Source organism: Equus caballus, chromosome X (assembly GCF_041296265.1).
Source record: "Equus caballus isolate H_3958 breed thoroughbred chromosome X, TB-T2T, whole genome shotgun sequence".
Classification (NCBI taxonomy): domain Eukaryota; kingdom Metazoa; phylum Chordata; class Mammalia; order Perissodactyla; family Equidae; genus Equus; species Equus caballus.
This window is the reverse complement of record NC_091715.1, coordinates 119275288-119293750: the sequence shown is the minus strand read 5'-3', so window position 1 is coordinate 119293750 and position 18463 is coordinate 119275288. Positions and strand designations below refer to the sequence as shown.

The following is an 18463-nucleotide window of genomic DNA, read 5'->3' as shown; positions in this document are numbered from 1 at the left end:
TCAGATCTGGAGATGGGAGGATTGAGGACCAAGGTTAGGGTCAAGACAGGCCTCTGAGCAGAGGGTCCCAAAGGTTGGAGGAGACAAAGAATGGGAATGGGAGGCCCTGAAGTCAAACTTTTCCTCCTTTGCATATGAAGGCGTGCTTCTTGCTGTTTGTAGACACCATCTCACTGTTGGTGATCCAGACAAACCTAATGTAAGGTCTTGGTGGTACAGCTCCATTTAGGTTGAGGGGTCTGAGTCTGACTACAGTTGCAGTTGGGGTGAGGAGAGGCATAATCCTTTGTGAAAATCACCAGTAAGGTAACTGTTCAGGCATTGGCAAAGCTTCTGGTAGGAAGTAAATTAGTGAATAATAATTCCTTGGCACCTGCATCCGAGTAAATTTTAAGCAGTTAGTCAAAGCATAGAAACAGAATTCTTTCTTTACAACTTTATTTACAAAATGTATTAAAACTTTGTACAATACCTCATGGCAATGAGGCTCCGTAATTTATGCCCACACATGCAATTTACGCTTTTACAGCCATTAGTTTGCTTGGCAATTTTTCTGTTCACTGAAGTACAGCTTTAACAACAAAAAGAAAAGAATTGGAAAAAAAAATCCTCAAGTGACTACCGCCAAACTCCCATAGCTTGAAGTTAGTAGCAGAAATTTGAAGCAATCAATGTTTTTTTAAACATGCAAATTTTTAAAAAATAACAAACCAATTTACCCGCCTCTTCATTCTTAGTGAAGTTTCCTCTCTGAAAAACTGATTTGAGTCAATAAACATACATTTCTCTTTATACAGTGCCTATGAAAATGTTTGTGTGTAGGTTGGTTGGTTTGTTTTATACAACTTCATATTCGCACAGCGTTAGCTTCCCGCGCTGGGACATTATAGCATTCAGAAGTTGAAAATCACAGTTTCATGAAAACAAAACAAAACAAAAACACAACAGCTTTCTTTTTTTTGTTCAATACCATTTAAAATTTGACAAGTGAGTTATTCGCTTATGACACAATTTTTGGAATGAAAGTTTATATTACACTTTTCTGGAAACGTTTCATTGGAACGAGACTTCTTCCTTTCTTTTCTGAAGACAAGAGCAAAATGTTCAGTGAGTCAACTAAGCATCTAAAGGTCACACTTGGAAAATGACTTCAAGCTCCTAGTTTTTACAGTCTGGAAACTTCCCAATGCACATCACTGATGAGAGCAAACTACTGAACTACAGAAAGCATATGTCGTTATATAGGAGGTAATTAGTGAGCGGAGACTATTTCCTTTGACTGGTCTGATGATGCCAACGGCAGGTACGCAACTAGTTACTTGATAGCCCGTGGAGCAGTGGAGTGATCTTCTGAGTCAGTAGAGAGACTGCTCCAAGCAAGGACCTGGGAGTGATGCTGAGGCCCTCAGTTTAGCGTAGGTTTGGGAATGCATTTTAGTCTTTGCAAACTAGAAAAGGACACATGCAGTCTGACGGAGAGCCACGGGCAACAACAGGCAACAGCTGGTAAGACAGACCTAGCAAGAGTAAAGTCAGATTGAGAACTGTGGTCTGAACTCACTGGCCCGCCCTGCAGTGCGGTCCTGTCTCCGTGGTGCACACTTGAAAGGCATACTTAGCAGAGAAAGCAGAGCTAAACACAGTGTTGTTTCTGAGAAAGATATTCTAAACACATTTGGGAGTATAGGCAGCATTTCCCTCACCTCAATGCTAAATACTCAGCTATATTGACTTAAAATGCACACTGAAGCAAGAAAAACAGATCTGTGAGCTGAAATGCCAGGCTTCTTGGAAAGCTCCGGGATCCGTTTTAGGAAAGCACCGTGAGGTATGCCTGATAGTGCCCCGTCCCTTGCTACACACAAACGTCAATTTCGAAAGCTCTGTTAATCCCTTCATCGAGTGGGAAGTTATCAAAGCATTTTCACGAAACCATTTCAAGAACACGGAGAAGTCACCGTTTAGTCCCTTTTCCAAAGTGTTTGAATTTTCTTAAGTGTTGCATTTACATTCTAAAGATATACACATTTCAGTAACGTTGAAAGTAAATAGGGTGCACAGAACATCACCACCCACAGGAAATACCAAAAACATCTGGTCAGCAGATCCTAGAAGAAATGCCAGTCTGTCTTCCCAAACACAGTCAGAGATTTTTTTTTTTATCAGGAGGAATTATTTTAGCTAAGATGGGCCTATTTGCTGAATTGGAATTTTAAATTTGTGTGTGAGTGTATTAAAGAACATGGTGTTTGTTTACTGTGCAGTGGTATCAAAGAATGGCTTTTGTTGAACTGATTTTTTAATAAGATTTTTTTCGCATACTGGAATCTTGCATGTCCATTTTTTTGTTGGTTTTATTTTAATTTTTTTCAAGCAAAGCAAAAAGATTTCAATGATGGTTTGCATTGTCGCGAGTCTCAGAGTGTTCCATAAGGCACTGAAGGAAAAAAAAATCAGTTTTTCCTATTGAAAGGTCATTGCACCATCAGCAATATTCGTGTCATGCCGGACACCAAGGAGAGTGAAGTCTGGCTCAGGATCCTTGAAGCAGCCACGTGTTCGGTGATCCTCTTGTCACACGCCTCCAGTGGGAAGGGATCTGCAAAGGCAAGGGGGAGGTCTAAATTTGAATAGGCCTTCTATTGGGAATTGACAAGTTTATTATGGCTCAGTCTGTCTTGGACAAGAACTGCGGCTGTTTCCTCAAACTGGCATCTCTGGTTTGCATCTGGTTTGACTGGCTTTTGGCAACAGGTCTGTTTAAATTCTTTCACCTGATGCAAATGCTTTGCAATCGGTTAAATCAGGTTCGTTCTCTACTATGCATTGGACTAAGGAATATACAGGCCTTGCGTGAAGTCTAACTCAAAACATGAATCACTTAGGATGTAGGTATACTAGAAAGTAGCATTTAAATAGAGATATTCAGGACTACTACCTACAGAGTGCCTTCTGATTGCAGAACCTGTGACAAAGGACTGTTTGTCTGGGACAGAGAGTAAACAGTGTTCTATGGCTTGCTCGATTGAAATCCATCTGACTGTGAGAAGAAAATTTGCTGCTCATTGCCGGAAAGGTGACACTTTGTTTCTCTTAATACCTACAACCTTAGTTATTAAAGTCTGAAAATAGCACACGGACTTTAAAGAGACAGCACATTCCAGGAAGAGGCCAGAACAGTGATACCCGTGCAGGGGCTTGGCATCTACAGGGTCTTTGCCCTAATACTGTGGGCCTGATTAAGATGCTGATGCTGCCCTCCTCTTGGAGGCATTAACTAGTGCACCGGATTTATTTGCCCCGACTCGGAAAACTCAAGGCCCCTTTCCTCCCTCCTCTTCAAGCTCACATCCCTCCTCTCCCTCCTTTCCTTCTACGCTAATGGGACCCTTCTTTTTCCTCCTGAGCTAACAGTGAATTTCGTCCCAAAGGAATGACATAATCATTTTCTACCACTGGCCTTGGAATAAAAGTATCTGTAAGAAGAATGTCAAAGACACTGCTGAAGGCCAAAAGCCCCAAAGAAGACAGAATAAGACTAACATGGAAGTTGGTAAACCTCTTCCTTGGAATCCTTAGAGTCCTGAGTCATATCTATCCCAGAAGCTTGGAGAAATTTTATATCAATAGCAGAAAAATCAGAGTCCCCTTCTCTCTCTTCATTGGCCTGGGCATGTCATTAGCTAGCTGTGTAACTTTGGGAAAGCCTCCTAATCTCTGAATGCCTCAGTTTCCTGCTTTTAAATAGGGATAGATGAAGTACTGTCACTGAAGTAAAAGTCATCTGGGGACAAAGAACATCACTACCTCAGTTATCCAGAATGTGTTTTCCATTTAACATAAGATGACCTCTTATGGGAAAACATCCGCAGCAAGAATGTCTATGCACATAAGCTGCAGAAGGAAAATTGATCACTTTGAAAATGGGCTGCATGAACAAAGTGAATATTTTCTAGGAAGACTAAATAGAACCATCTTAGAAGAAACATGAAAATCTTTTTCCTTAACTCCAAGCATCTTGAGGTCTTGAAAGTGAGAATTTCAAAAATATCATTGAAAAAACCAAAGAAGCCAGAAGTAGCTGTGAACAGTAATGAAAAACTGGAAAGAATTTCTTAGAACAATAAACAGAGTCAACCCTAGGGTGCAGTGAATTTGGAACACTTGGCAGTTGCTCATTTGCCAAGGCATGCTTGGGCCACACCTCCAGTGCTTGGTCAGTAAGGCAGAGAGGCAGCAGATAGTCAAGAGGCTATCTGCTCCCTAGTGGGTGCTGTATCTGAGGCTGAGGCACGTGTTCCCACAGTGAGTCCAATAATCCTGACTCTACTCTGATCCATAGAAAATGAGAGATGACCCCCTCCTCTTTCAAGGATGCCTTTTTATTAAGTAGATTTCACCTGGATCATATTTTTGCAGGTGAGTTGTCCTTGAGTCATTCTTCCTGAAGAATTACTGGTACCATAAACTCCCAAGGCTGGCTCTGATAATTAGCAATAAAAGTAAAATCTCAGGATGCCTTTCCATCTCTGTGGCCCTGAATAGACCCTGACAGATTTAGGCCAACTCAGAACTGGAAGCCTGGTAACTGGGTAACAAATTAGAAGTCACCTAAGAGATATTCCAGAACTTTTTGGGAAATAAAAGATGAATGATTGAAGAGTTCACTCTTCATTTAACCAGCATTCTCCTAATACTACCTCACCAAATTGGCTGAGGACAGCAGAAAGTTTTCTGTTTTCTGCTCAGCCTGCTTTGTGCCTCTGGACTGACACATGTAAGGTTTTTCCGGCATCTTCCAAGGCTTTTCCTTCTTGTCTGGAGATTTCACACAGGCTTGGAAGACAGATTTGTTTGCAGAGACATTTCCCAGGTTTCCCAGGTTTGCCAAGGGGCTAGCTAACTGTGCTGTAACCACATTGGCATCAATGTCTATTAAAATGTTATTTTTGCCTCAATTTTCCTGAATTTTGCTTCACAAAATGGATCAACTGAAATGACTACAGGAAAGCCAGAGAGCCAGAAGTTGTGGCAAGTTCATTTCTGAGGCTCTTCCCCCAGGTTTGATGTTCTGGGCCTCTACTTTAGGACTGCAACGTTCTACCCAAAGGTTTGCTGATCTCAGTTTTTTTCTTTCCCTTTTCCTTCCTTCCTTCTGTTTGTTCTCTTTTTCTTTCCTTCTCTCTCTGTCTCGGCCTCCCTTTCTCTCTTTCCTTCCCTCCCTGCCTCCCTTCCTCCCTCCCTTTCCCGTTCCTTCCTTTCTTTCTTTCCTTCAGTTACATGCTCTGAGATAATTGTCTCTAGAAGCTTACTACTCCCTGGACCAGCAGCATCAACATGACCTTGGAGCTTGTGAAAAATGTAGACTCTCAGGCCCCATTCCAGACCTGCTGAATCAGGATCTGCACCTTTATGAGATCCCCAGGTGATTCACATGCACATTGACATTTGAGAAGCTCTGCTCTGGGGCTTTAACAAGAGACTGAGGTTACAGCAGTTGGGGAGTAGGGACCTAGATTCTCAGATAGAATGGCTGATAATAAAGAGAGTCTGGAGGCCATGTGACCCTGAGCCCTGATACCCTTCTGTTTCAGAAAGATTCTTTCTGGGGAAAGTAGGAGTGATTGAATATATAACCTCATATCAAGTACATAGGAAGTGGGGCATACAGAGCCTCGGTGAAGCCCCTCAAGACTTTTTTGTAAACAAGACTTTTTTTGTAAACATAGCTTTAGGATCTGCTCTCCATTTGACAGGATCCCCTTGGGGTTTCAAGGTTCCTGCAGACTACCATGCCATGGGTGGCTGGAGGCAGCCTGGTTTAGTAAAGAATATAGCTATAGGAGGAAGAAGGGCTGGGTTCTAGTCTCAGAACTGCCACTATCTAGTTATGTTGCCTTGAGCAAATAACTTGGTGTGGCTGGGTCTTAGTTACCTGAAAGGGAAAATACTTTCTGACCCATTATCTCAAATGAGATGGGAGAGCACTTGGAAAACTGCTAAGCAGATTTAAGGTGTATTATTTCTTTGGATGCCAGTATCTCAGAATTTGGGATAATTAAGCTAGGCTGAAATTACTCATGTACTATCCTATGAAAAAGCAAATAATGTGCCCCAAATTGTAATGGACCTATATAACCTACTCAGGAGTAAAATATTTTAAGCACACTGGAACATTGAATGCTTGCATGCAAACAATGCTGACTACAGATGAATTCATGTATTATACATTCTACAGTGCAATGGGAACACTTTGTTAGTGGGTTAGTTCAGCGTACTGAGTATGTTGTGGCAAAAGGCCCCAGTCTGTAGCAGGAAGGAACAACCAGCAACTTCATCAAACAAGATAATGCTTTCCATGGTGAAGACGCATGATTTATTCAGAAGAAATATTATTTAAAATTGGCTGAATTTAGATCTACAATGTGAAATATAAGGAGGTCAAAATACAAATGCATTTGTAGAAATGCAAGCACATTGACACTGACGCAAAAAATCTCCCCCCTAAAATAAGGGCTATGAAGTTGCTAATTATCCTGTTCCACTTCAGATAGGTGTGTTAGTGATGACAGATGTACTTGAAGGTAACAAGACTATATTCTTTTAAACACTTCCAGAATGGAGATGTTATCCTAATTCAAGCTTGCCTTTGAACACGTCTGAGTTATTGGAGGTGGGGCGGGGGGAGGATGTGGCTGTAGCTGCCAGAGTCAAGGTGGCATCAGTTAGGTTCATCTAAGTATGAATTTGAGGGCAGCCAGCAGCAGGGAGCCTAGACTGTTCTTTGGGAGACACTTACCTGAACATCAGTTCCAAGAAAGGGACAACAAAGGAACTCAAAGATTAAAGAAATCGTCTCAAGCTTACACTTAAGAGAACCACCACTCCCCTGTGGAAACACTACATTTCTCCAGGTGGCAGTGCCCCACTTTCATACCTCACTGTAACATCAGCACCAGAGCAGCTGCTTTCTCTAGAGCTGCACTGTCCAATACGGTAGTCACTAGCCACATGTGACTATTGAACACTTGATATGTGGCTAGTATGAGTGGAGATGTGCCATAAGTATAAAATACACCCCATATTGTTAAGATTTAGTATGAAGAAATGAATGTAAAACGTCCCATCATTTTTATACTGATAATATGTTGGAATGATATTTTGGATTAAATAAAATATATCACTAATTTCACTCGTGTTACTTTTTAAACTGTGGCTACTAGAGCATTTAAAACTACATGTGTGGTTCACATATGTGACTCACAAATATTTCTGTTGAACAGCACTGCTCTAGAGAATTTTTTTCCCTTTTGGGTCACAGACCACAATTTAATAACAACTATGCTATTAGGAAAGCACCACCGCCTAATAAGAAAGCACAACCATTGTTTTCAAAGAATCAAATGGTTGCAAAGAGTAGACAATGCTTGAAACAATAAACCAAACCAAAAAAACAAAGAAAGAAGAAAAAAGAAAGAGATTAACAAACAGTAATGTAAGGCTGATTAGTTTACTAGACCTTAACCGTACCCCTAGATCTTAACACTCTCTGTTCCATACACGTTGTAGCCTTCTCTGTATGTAGCGTAATTTTGAGTGTTGGTGGCAGGAGCAGGCTTAAAGTTTTGGGTGTTCTTTGTGAGTTTCATGCGTTTGGACTCTGCCCGTGATTTGTAACAGAATTCTATCAAAGCCACCATCATGGCCAGCCCCAGACCTCCGACAAGTATATAGAAAACGCCCGCCACATTGCTCAGGCTCAGAGCGCTGGTCTTGTCCTAAGAGAAATGAACAACGTGATTAGTTCTTGGGGAAAACAAAGGCAATGGGACATTATAATACATTACAACAGTATAGGATAGTTCTAAGTTGTAAAATAACTAAACATTGATGTGTTATGATTCAATTCTGGCAACTGCCTGATGTTTCACAATGGCCAGCAAGATGGTAGATTGTGCTTCTGTTGATTTTGTAATCCTCACCTAAATGTTCCTTTATTTTGACTCTTTCAATCCTCTAGTACCTCAAAATGGTGTCAATAACCAAATAAAACACAGCACTTGGCCATGGGAGCAAAAGAGTAAACACAAGCACAATAAACCAGCCTCAATAAACACCATTTGCCAGAGTTGAGCAGTGACATAATCTCTATAAATGTAACACTCTTTTCATTTGGGAACTTGAAGCACTCTTTCCCCTCTCTGCCCCGCAACACCCCTTTCTTCCTTGTTCTCCCTGTGACAAACTCGTCAACAACCAGTCTTTAAGACACCAGGTGAGAATATTAGAGAGTCCTGATATTCTTGTCTGGGGAGTTATTTCACAGGGTTTGTTTAAAAAGGATTAAATTTCCCTTTTCTCCCAGTGGCTGAGAAATTGTTCCCTTTGGGGACCAGCTGATAAATACATATCCTCAGGGCAGCAAGTCTTTGTGTTGCTGGAACAAGGGTGCAGCACAAAGACTTGGCACCCTTCCATCTGCCTGAGAGTTGAAGGAAATTGTCAGGAGGACCCATTGGGTCCTGAATTGGCTCCATACACATCAGAAAGGTTTTCCAGGAGGCTGATGATTAAAACAAAAATCCAGCTCATTTTCAGCTTTTACTCCAGGGAATGTAATGAATAATTTAAAATATACTACACGTCTCTGCTTTCTATTTAAAATGGGGGGGGGGGGGAAATTGAGGAAGCCCATCAGTGAATTTCAGGTCAAACAGCAAATCTGACTAAGCTATCTGTCTGTATGAAAAAGCAAAAACTGAACTGCTGAACAATGGAAAGAGAAAAGTTGGTGCTTTGAGCCCTACCTTGAGGTAGGACACACCAAGGGCCAGGAGCCTTTCTTTGAAAAAAATAAAATAAAATAGCATTTTGTAGTCTTTTTAGAGGGAGTGTAACCATTTTGCTGCTGAATGCAATTGGATGGAATACCCAAATTGTTAAGTCATTCAATTGAGTATCTTATTCAAATGATAGCACAGTGAGTAGATGATGGCCATTGCTGATACTCAATACTCGTGGCTCAGCTAGTCTTGGTATGATTTAAAGATGATATGGCCATGTCTTGATTCTATTTTCATGGGAGCCAGGCTTGTACTTGTTCACCTTAATAAACAGGCCAATTGGAATTGAATGGCATGGTAGGGAAGGGGGATATGGGTGTGCCTCCTCTCTATAACAACCTTGCAAATAGTCACTCTTCTAGGATGAATGACAGCTAGGTAAGTGGTAAGAATTTCTGTCACTTATGAGAAAATGAATCATCACCTTAAGGAGGCTGGTGAGGCTATCTGCAAGGCTGTTCCACAGTCCATGAGGAAATGGACCCAGTTCTGGTAACCCTCCCTCTCCCATTAGATTTTTATATGTATGTGATATTTGATGGGGAAAAGGTGTCCTTTGACGTAACCCACATAAGCTGTAGCAACAAGAACAGTTTCAGGTTCCATATATTTGTTTCACAGAATTCCCTGTTGTAGGATGTAGAAAACCAGTAGCAAAATGGTTCACCGCACAGGGAAAATGAGTGGCATTTCATGAAATGAATTAACCGATACCACAATATTAGTTCAAAGAAAGGAAAGGCAAAAATTGAAACTGAAAAGAACTTTCTTAGGGGAGCAAAGGGGGGCAGGAAGGAGGCGGGGAAGAGTGTTTCATGCTTATCAATGTGATGTTATCCTGACAATGTGTACCCTTAAGGAGCATGCGACTAAATTCTAAAAGTATTATGTACAGAGATTCAAATGACACCTTTGGAAGAGAGAACTGTGACAGACTTAATGAGATTCGAGATCCAAATAGAGGCTGAACTCAAAACGACAGCAGCTGGGAGGAGGCTAATCATTCTACTTACAGAGACTAGTCTTTGTTATTTCTTTGACTGTTTTCAGATGGGATCGACATAATATATCAATAACCAAAGGTGTTTACTACAAAGTCTCTGACACTGTAAGAGGTTAAGAAAAAGTACTGTCACAACTGGATCTTTCATTTTTTTGGTTGTTGTTGTTGTTGTTCGATTTTCTCTTTGGACTTTCAAAATGTGAAATACAGTAAAACCCCCTTATAACACAGCTCATTATTTTACAGCTTTGGAAATGTGGTGGGCCAGACTGAGTTTCCTTATCACAACGGTAGCTCTGTGGAGTCAATGACTGACGTCATGTGGCATGCCTCTGAGGCTAGTGTTTGCCTTATTCCTTTAGCGCTGGTGTTATAAAGGGGTCCCACTGTGTTAGGGAGTGTGTGTTGGGAAGGAAAGCCGTTTTAGGGTAGAAAATAAACAGTGGTTCAAAATGTGATTGCTAATCAGTACAAAAAGACCTTCAGCGACTGACCTTACTCCCGGAGTCCTTGGCTCCACACTCCCCCTTATCGTACCACCATTTGTTTTTCAGCTTGTCTAAGATGCCTTGTTCACTGAGTTTCAATACTGCAAGGTTTACAGGCGTTCTTCACGTGGGAAATAACATAAATAACATTATATTATGTTATTTTATGTTATTCAAGCTTCAAACTACTTTAAAACTATAGAAAGCGATAAAGCAGGGGGCCCTGGCCACAGAGTAATTTTAGACACTGCAGGCAACCTGAGCATTACCTTATAAAAAGTTAACACTACAGCAACGCTATATTTACCAGGGCCTGCCCATATCGCTTTGAGTAATCGGCACACACTGTTAAATAATGAGGATAGAAAAAAAGGCACTCCTCAGATAGGCTGCGTGTAGTGAGGAGGGTCTCCCCTCAAGTGACAATCGTTGGCGGCAGCTTGCGGTAGCTTTGTGACGGAGGTGTGTTAGGTTTGATCTAACTGGGTGTCTTGTTGTACTTCCAGACAGAAAGCAAGTTCTATGGAGGAGTAGGGAAGGGGACGGGGTCAGAAGGGGAAGCATTTCCATATGTGGAATGAGACAAGAGGATGAATCCGAACAGAATAGAAAATAGATGCTATGTGAATAAAACACCCTCTGATTAGTTGTTCTTTATTTCACAAATCTGTTGCCCAGGTGAAAATGATACATGTCTTCACAAACTCTGAATTCTTACGCACGTACTGGTCTTAGTATTAAAGGTATAATGTGGACCTCTGAATTTTGGATAAGAGGAATACTTTCAACAGTGAGAGAACTGGCCTATGGATTGTTTTTGAGTTACTGACTGGCTGTCTCCCTGATACAGTCATATGTCTGTGGTTAACTCAGATCATCAGAGGTGAACCAGACTGTTTAAAAATGGATTATTAATACAGCATGACCTAAAATGGCAAAGTGACTCTGCCACTGTGGGTAGCACTGTAGAGGAACAGTTTAGATAGGCTGCTCCAGTGAGATAAGACTTCCACGAGTAAGAGGCTAACACATCCCCAGGAGGCCGGGCCACAGCTCCCTAGTGCTCCACCTCTTAAAGTATGAGGACTGCATTTGGAGCCACTGGGCAAATACGTGAAACCCTACTGGTCCTAGGATAAAGATTTTCTCTCTTAGAAATTTCTTCAGCTGTAAAACGGAAATAATGACCTTTACCCTCTCTTCTTTCTAGAGCTAATGAATCTTAAATGAAGTACCTCTAATAACTTTGGATTGAAAAATGCATTGTATACAGAGGGTGGCATAATTCTATTATGAGGCAATAAACTACTGTGTGTTCAGATTCATGTGAACAATATTGCCAACACCAGTGCATGTTATTCTGAATGCCATTAATTTACAAGGAGGAAAGCAGACACATTTATGTAACTATGAACATGCTGTAGAATTTCTTAGCTTATTTTGGATAAGTTGGAACCACCAACATATCCAGTCATTGACAAGACTTACTACAGTCACAGAGATCTGGCCTCTATCAGACCAAGTCCCCAAGCCTATTTCCTGCCCACCCCTGACCCTTTGCTGTTGAGAGCAAAGGGACCATTTCATCTTGAGATATTCTGAGAAATGTACCATCATTTAAAAATAATATGCAATTTCAGAGCATTTGAGATTTAAAAAGCTATAAACCCTTAGTGTCAGGGAGGTGACACTTTCTTGGTTAGTGCAGGGCTTGGCAGCCAGAATATCTGCATTTTGTATCTATCTCACTAGGAAATTGTGGTCCTTTTATACTTTAAAGTTCCTTCAATCAATGCTCAGAAACGTAGGCTTCTCACATGCCAACCAGAGTTGCTTGGAATGCAAAGCAACAAAAAATAGTCACATAAAACTTTGAGCCTTTTTAAGATATTATTGAAAAAAAAGATATTATTGGCAGTGAAAGTTTAAGTCTTAGACTTTTAAAGGACAGACAGGCCATCTATGGCCCTGAGATCAGTGTTAGAACTGCCTTCTCCCCTAATCCCCACTGTCTGGCTCCCCTTCTCTCTTTTCCCCTGATAATTTTTGGTTTTATCACCACCGTCTCTTCCCCAGTGCTATCCCTTAAGCTAGGCACTGGCATCCAGGCTCAGGATGATGGCAGTTAGCTAAGAATGCAGGGAGATGCTTTCCAATGGCGTATGGGTAACTGATTTCATTGGGACCACAGGAAAAAGTACAAAGCATTTCCTTCCTCCTTTCTGTGCTTCCTCTTTTCTTATCGCAAAGGGCCCAGTGTCCTCATGCTGCTCTCTGACTAAGCCCTTACCAGCCCATGTCCTCCCTCAAGGTACTATGTTCTTCAGATTACTTCATTCCATTTTTCAGTACAGCTGCTCTTACTAGATCTCAGGAACAGAGCAGTCTGATTAAAGGCACTCACAATGAGGTCCAAATAGAGATCTCTCCTTAGAGATCCTGGGTTTTAAAGAACTTTGTCAACCCTTAATTGAGCTAGGTTGATAAAAGTGCGACATGTTAGTTTAGAGTAATGGTTCTCAAAGTGTAGTCCAAGAACCCCTGGAGGATCCCTGAAACCTTTCATCAGAGGGCCTGCAAAGTCGAAACTATTTTTATAATAGTACTAAGATATTCCTTGCTCTTGTCACTCTTATTACCTCATGATGTACAGTGGAGTTTCCTGGAGGCTACATGACATGTGATATCACAACAGATTGAATGAAAAAGCGGAAATTAGAATCCTGTTCTCTTATATTAAGCCAGATATTGAAGAGACTTGCAAAAACATAGAACAAATCCACTCCTCACTAATTTATTTTTGTTTTGGAAAAAATATCATTATTTTTCACAAGAGTAGGTTATTTACGTTAGCATATATAGGGTTTATTATTTTTTAAATGAATTAATGAATATATTCTTTTAAAGTTCTTCAGTTTCAATTTCTGATCTGGTAAATATTAATAGACATAACACACATAAACAAACCTTTTGAGGGTTCCCTATAATTTTTAAGTGTGGAAGGAGGTCCCGGGACAAAAAAGCTTTAGGAGCACTGGTTTTTTGAGGAGGGAAGGCTTTTCCTGAGCTGGGGCCTATTCTAGGCTGCCACCATCCACTCTTGCCAAAACCCAGGCTCAGTATGTCAGCAATTTAGCATTCTATTTCCGACAAATGCCCTATCTATTCCTTAGGTCACCCAGTGGTCTCCACAGAATGGCTGGTACTGTTCTCCACTCTCATGGCCTCCCCAGTTGCAATGGAGGTCACCTTAGCGCAGTGGTTCTCAATCGGGGGTTATTTTGTCCTCCAGGGGACATTTGGCAATGTCCGGAGTCATTTTTCATTGTCACAACTGGGTGTGTGTGTGTGCTATAGGCATCTAGTGGCTAGAGGCCAGAGATGCTGCTAAACACCCTACTAGGCACAGGATAGCCCCCTACAACAAAGCCCCAGATGTCAAAAGTGCTGAGGTTGAGAAACCCTGCCTTAGAGCATCCAGACCTTATCTGATGCCCCAGGACTTGAGAGAAATCTGACAAATGATATATTCCTAGAAGTTTAGTCTTTGGGAAAAAAGTCACAGGGCTTATGAAATCTGGCAGGGAACCAATGTGCTTTTGGGAACTTTTAAATAAAAATGAAGGAGAAAAACAAACATTTCAAGCAGCAGCACAGCCAAGGAGCATAAAAGCTGTAATCAGAAATCACAGATAATACCGCTTAACAAGGTTAGGATAGCTGCCAAGAAAAGAAAGTATTTTAAAGGCCAAATCTCCTAGAACTGTACGTTGCTGTGGGGTGGAATAAATTCCCAAAATGGCAGAGAAAAATTGCTTTTATCTACATAATTTTCTCTCTTACTGTACCTTACTGGATGTATTGCCTAGCCCAATCCAAAGCAAGTGAATGTATTGACACCTTCCGTCCAACACACACACACACACACACACACACACACACATACACACACTTTAGTATTTTAAAGGAAGTGGAAGGTGGGCATTTGGTCATTTTAAATGTCACTTTCTCCATGAAGCCATTTTTGCTCACCACTCCAATATTTTCTCTCCTTTCCCTCATATTCTACCTTGCCTTATTATTTATGCCCATGTCTTATAATTCCCACCATACTGTGTGCTTCTCAATGGCTATTGTATTTGTATCCCCACCTAGAATAGTTCTCTAAATAAATACTTGTTGAACAGATAACTCTCCTTTAGTATTCTGTTTTTCGGCTTAGTACTTTGCCTAATTATGATAATAATAATCATTATTGGTCAAGTTTAATGATTACTCTAAGAAGGCAGATTTATGATCTCTACTTTATAAGTAAAGAAATTGAGGCACAGATAGGTTAAGCAATTTACTCAAGCCTGCACAACAAATTATGGGGCAGGCCAGAAGGCAAATTAATATGTCTAACTCTGTACTGTGCATTTTCCAGTGGAACACACAAAAGGGTAGCAGCCCTCCTTATTTTTATTCTTCAGGATTGGATGTTTCATAACGAATTTTTTCTTTGGGGACCACCATACTCCAAAAAACTATCAACCCGGCAAGGGCATATCTTGCAGCTGGGGCTTTTCATGGTGGCGCAGCAACACGTCTCCAGGAGAATGTCCCAGAGCAATTACTGCAGGCCCTTAACTGGCACCTAAGAGAATTATAAGTCAAAAATATTTATTGTACTCACCTCAATAGAGAATAGAAAGAATTAAACAAATTAGGTCAGATTCCTATCATGGAAATTAGTCAGGTATTCTCCCTTCTGAAGGGCTTGCTATGAACTTTTGCTGTGTAGAGCCCTCCCAAGTCAAAGGCATGGGTCAGCAGGCTTAGGGAGAGAACAGGAGAGCTGTGTGATGTAATTTCACGGGGTCTGGGAACGTCCCCCTGTCCGAAAATATTATCCTCACTGGTACCTGAAATTCCACCATGAGAATTGCAAACCTTTAAGTTTGAGCAACATTCCTTGTTAAAATACAAAGCTTCCTAAGAAATGAGAAATGAAGCAAAGAGTAACTATTTACAAACCCCAACTCTTTATTCCATGTTGTTTAAAAAATGTCCAGGAGGGAAAACAATATAAAGTTCTCCTAAGAAGAAAATGGTTTACTGCATCTACATCATAAAAATGTATACGGGTTGTTGATCAGATGGAGAGAGAAAGAGCAAATGTGAATTATATAGTCATTGAAAAGGATGAGAAGGTAGTGCTGACCTGTGGCAGAATGATGATTCCTGAGCGTAGGGAACAGTCATTGAGTGGTATCTATTTTTCTTAATAGGGGTAGTATTGTAATTCATAATGCTTTGAAAATGAGTTCTATTTTTGAAGAAAACATAACTGGGTGATACAAAGTTTTGCTTATCTCTGCCATCCACACCTGGCAGTAACTCAGCTACAAAGGACTGTGCTCACTAATCCCAGGCATCCAGCCCCAGGTGGCAGTTGTCTAGGTTCCCGGCTCGCTCCTGGGAGGTACCAAACCCCCATTTCAAAGTTTAAAGTTATGTTAGCAATAGCCAACATTACATATGGAGACAGCTTTAGGATAAGAAGACCATTTTTTTCCTGTGAAAGTACAAACTGTTTATTCCAAAAAAACAAAGTAACATTTTTGATATGTTTCTAAAGAACTGTCCAATTTATTTTTCAATTTTGATTTCAGGAAATACCTAACATAGGTAGTTTGGAGCCATGTTGGATTCTTTCTTATGAACAAAGAAATGTGGAGAGAGTGATGTGAGGGTGCTGAGTTTCCCCATAGCGGAAAAGAAGTAAAAATGGCTTTGTGAATTAATGACTAAGTTGATTCCTCCATTCTACCATTGTGATCCTGGAAGGGTTGAGATAAGAATTTGTACTATGGATGTGGCTCCGGGCTTGCAAAATATAGAAACCCAGGGTGTAGTACAATTTGTCCGTCTGAGAGACTAAGATATTCTGCTCTAAGTGCCTTTATTTCTCCTTTCTGAGCAGGGACATCTAAAGAGCAAATGTCTGTTTAATTAATGATGCCATAAGATCTTCAGTGATGCTCTTAGGAGGGATAGATATATATGCAAATATATAGGTTATGGAGAAAGACAAGGAGATCACAGAGAAGTAAAAGAAATATATGAGCAAGGGTGGTGTATTTGCACAGTTAATTAGAAACCTGCTCTAACAACACAATACCTGGGTAATGAAAATGGAAACTTAGCACAACCTAAGCTGGAAGCCCACCCTGTCACCCTATTCCTCATCCAAACCTCACTCCAAGTTACTAATACTTGCTTCTTTGTACCTAGTGATTCTTTTGAACAACTTTTGAGAATTATCTTTGGCCCAGTGGAGGGAAGAAGGCCATCCTCACTTTCACTGGCTTTTCTACTGAAGATATTTCAGGTTTTCATGGTGACAAGCCATCTTTCCCAATCGCTCACTTGCTTCCCTAGCCTTTTCTGGAGAACTCCTAGCATCACTCAGGAAATCACAGGCATGTACAGGCAGGCAACTACAGACATCTCTGCACAGGTGGGTCTTGATTTATCAAGTTGAAGCCAATTGATGACCAAGGAAGAGAAGATTCTTTGCTGGATGAAAGGATTTACTTTAAGGACTTCTGTATTATTTTCTGTAGATTACCTTGGGAAATGTATAGTGAAGGGATTTACCTCTTCATTTAGTAGCTGTTGGAGGCTGTGGCAGTTCAAAATATGCCCTAGACTACACTAGTGTCTGCAGCCCTTTAAAAACACTTTCTATCCATTTCTTTTCACCGGAGTTTCTGGATGCAGGATTATAAGAGAATGAGGGTTTAAGTTATTTCAATCCTTCTATCCTTGGGTCAGCCCGAGCTTTCTCCACAACCTGGGAGCATGCACATATGATTGCTGGCATTACTGGACTTTGGCCACTCAAGCGACCCTCATTCCACAGGGGCAGCTACAATGATTTGCTGTTATGCAGTGCTTAGCTGCTAGAAGCTCCCTCTGAGAGACTATTTATATCTATGTAGTTCACAAATGTAGCTCAAACCTATTTAACTCCTTGCTAATGAGATCATAATTTAATGTAAGTGCAAAGAGCAAATTTAATAATGCATGCATATGACATTAGGAGTTGAAAGCTGTGAGTCATTTTACTACGGGCTTAACAATGCTAGTGATTGAAACCTATTGATGAGCATCTGTGCTAAAGAAGCAGACCCAGAAGTCACTTGGAGATATGTGGGTAAATCGAGTGCATTTCCAAATGATAACCTCTCGAATTCAAAGTATTAGATCCCTTGATCCCACAGGTTGTGAATTTCACTGATGGATTTCTGCCAAACTGGGCCTTTGTCCAACCTCCTCCTCTAGAACAGGAATCCAAAATCATTATTGATTGTGGACTACCTCACATAACCCAATCTGTCTGGGAAGACTTCTTTCTCAATTTGTCCCTGACAGAGAGAAGGGGCTCAGAGAAGATGCTAAGCTTCTGGAGAAGCCAGTTTTGGTTAGAATGTGGCCACAGATACTTTCCCAAGTACAAAATTTATATTATTCACTTGAAAACTCTGTTTTAAGATCCATTAAAAATTCAAACTATCAAATTTGTTTGGGTTTTATTATTTATAAATGTGTTTTCTTTAGTTTATCCCAATCACATCAAGAAAGAGAGCATAGACTGAGAAGATAGAAACTGATCTTTACCAGAAACTCACATGACAAGTGTTTCTGAAGATATCTAGTTCATTCCCCTGACTCTAGCCTGAATGAAAATATTCATTGGAGTTTAATCTGATGGGCACCAGCATCTTCTTTTTTCCCATATAGCCCTCCCTTGACCATGACCCATAGAAAAAGAATCAGTCTTAGCTTACACGCCAATAGATTGCAACAAATGGGGTCTATATATCAGATCTGAAACCAGAAAGATCTGGTTGCCATGCTAGGGCACATACCACCCTCTTGGAGCGCACACTCTAGCATCCACTTATCTGCATTTCCAGCAGTGATGCCAGACAGGACATACTAGCAGAGTCAGTCTCTCTCTCTCTTACTGTCTCTCTCTATTTTTTCAAATGCAAAGTATGGTATTGCCTTATGTCTATATTTTGAGAAATATTTGCTTCAAGGCCAGATGAAATTAAGCTTTAAGGTGAATTTAGCACTTG

The 18463-nt window shown here is 40.7% G+C and overlaps 1 protein-coding gene across 7 annotated transcripts in view; it reads right to left on the bottom strand.

The window, feature by feature from the left end:
• Nucleotides 1-421: 421 nt before the first annotated feature.
• GRIA3 (glutamate ionotropic receptor AMPA type subunit 3) overlaps nt 422-18463 on the bottom strand; it is a 272512-nt gene continuing 254470 nt past the window's right edge. For 3 of the 7 annotated variants that reach the window (XR_011434853.1, XM_070257723.1, XM_070257728.1), the window contains 3 exons: nt 10341-10455; nt 7531-7778; nt 422-2599 (listed from right to left, as the gene is read on the bottom strand). Coding sequence is in view for 5 of the 7 variants with exons in the window: in XM_070257723.1 (XP_070113824.1) it covers nt 7533-7778; nt 10341-10455 (361 nt within the window). In the remaining 2 variants the exon portion in view is untranslated. Of the gene's footprint in view, nt 2600-7519; nt 7779-10340; nt 10456-18463 lie in introns of all 7 variants that reach the window. The other 4 variants (XR_011434854.1, XM_070257724.1, XM_070257725.1 and 1 more) reach the window with 3 other exon arrangements.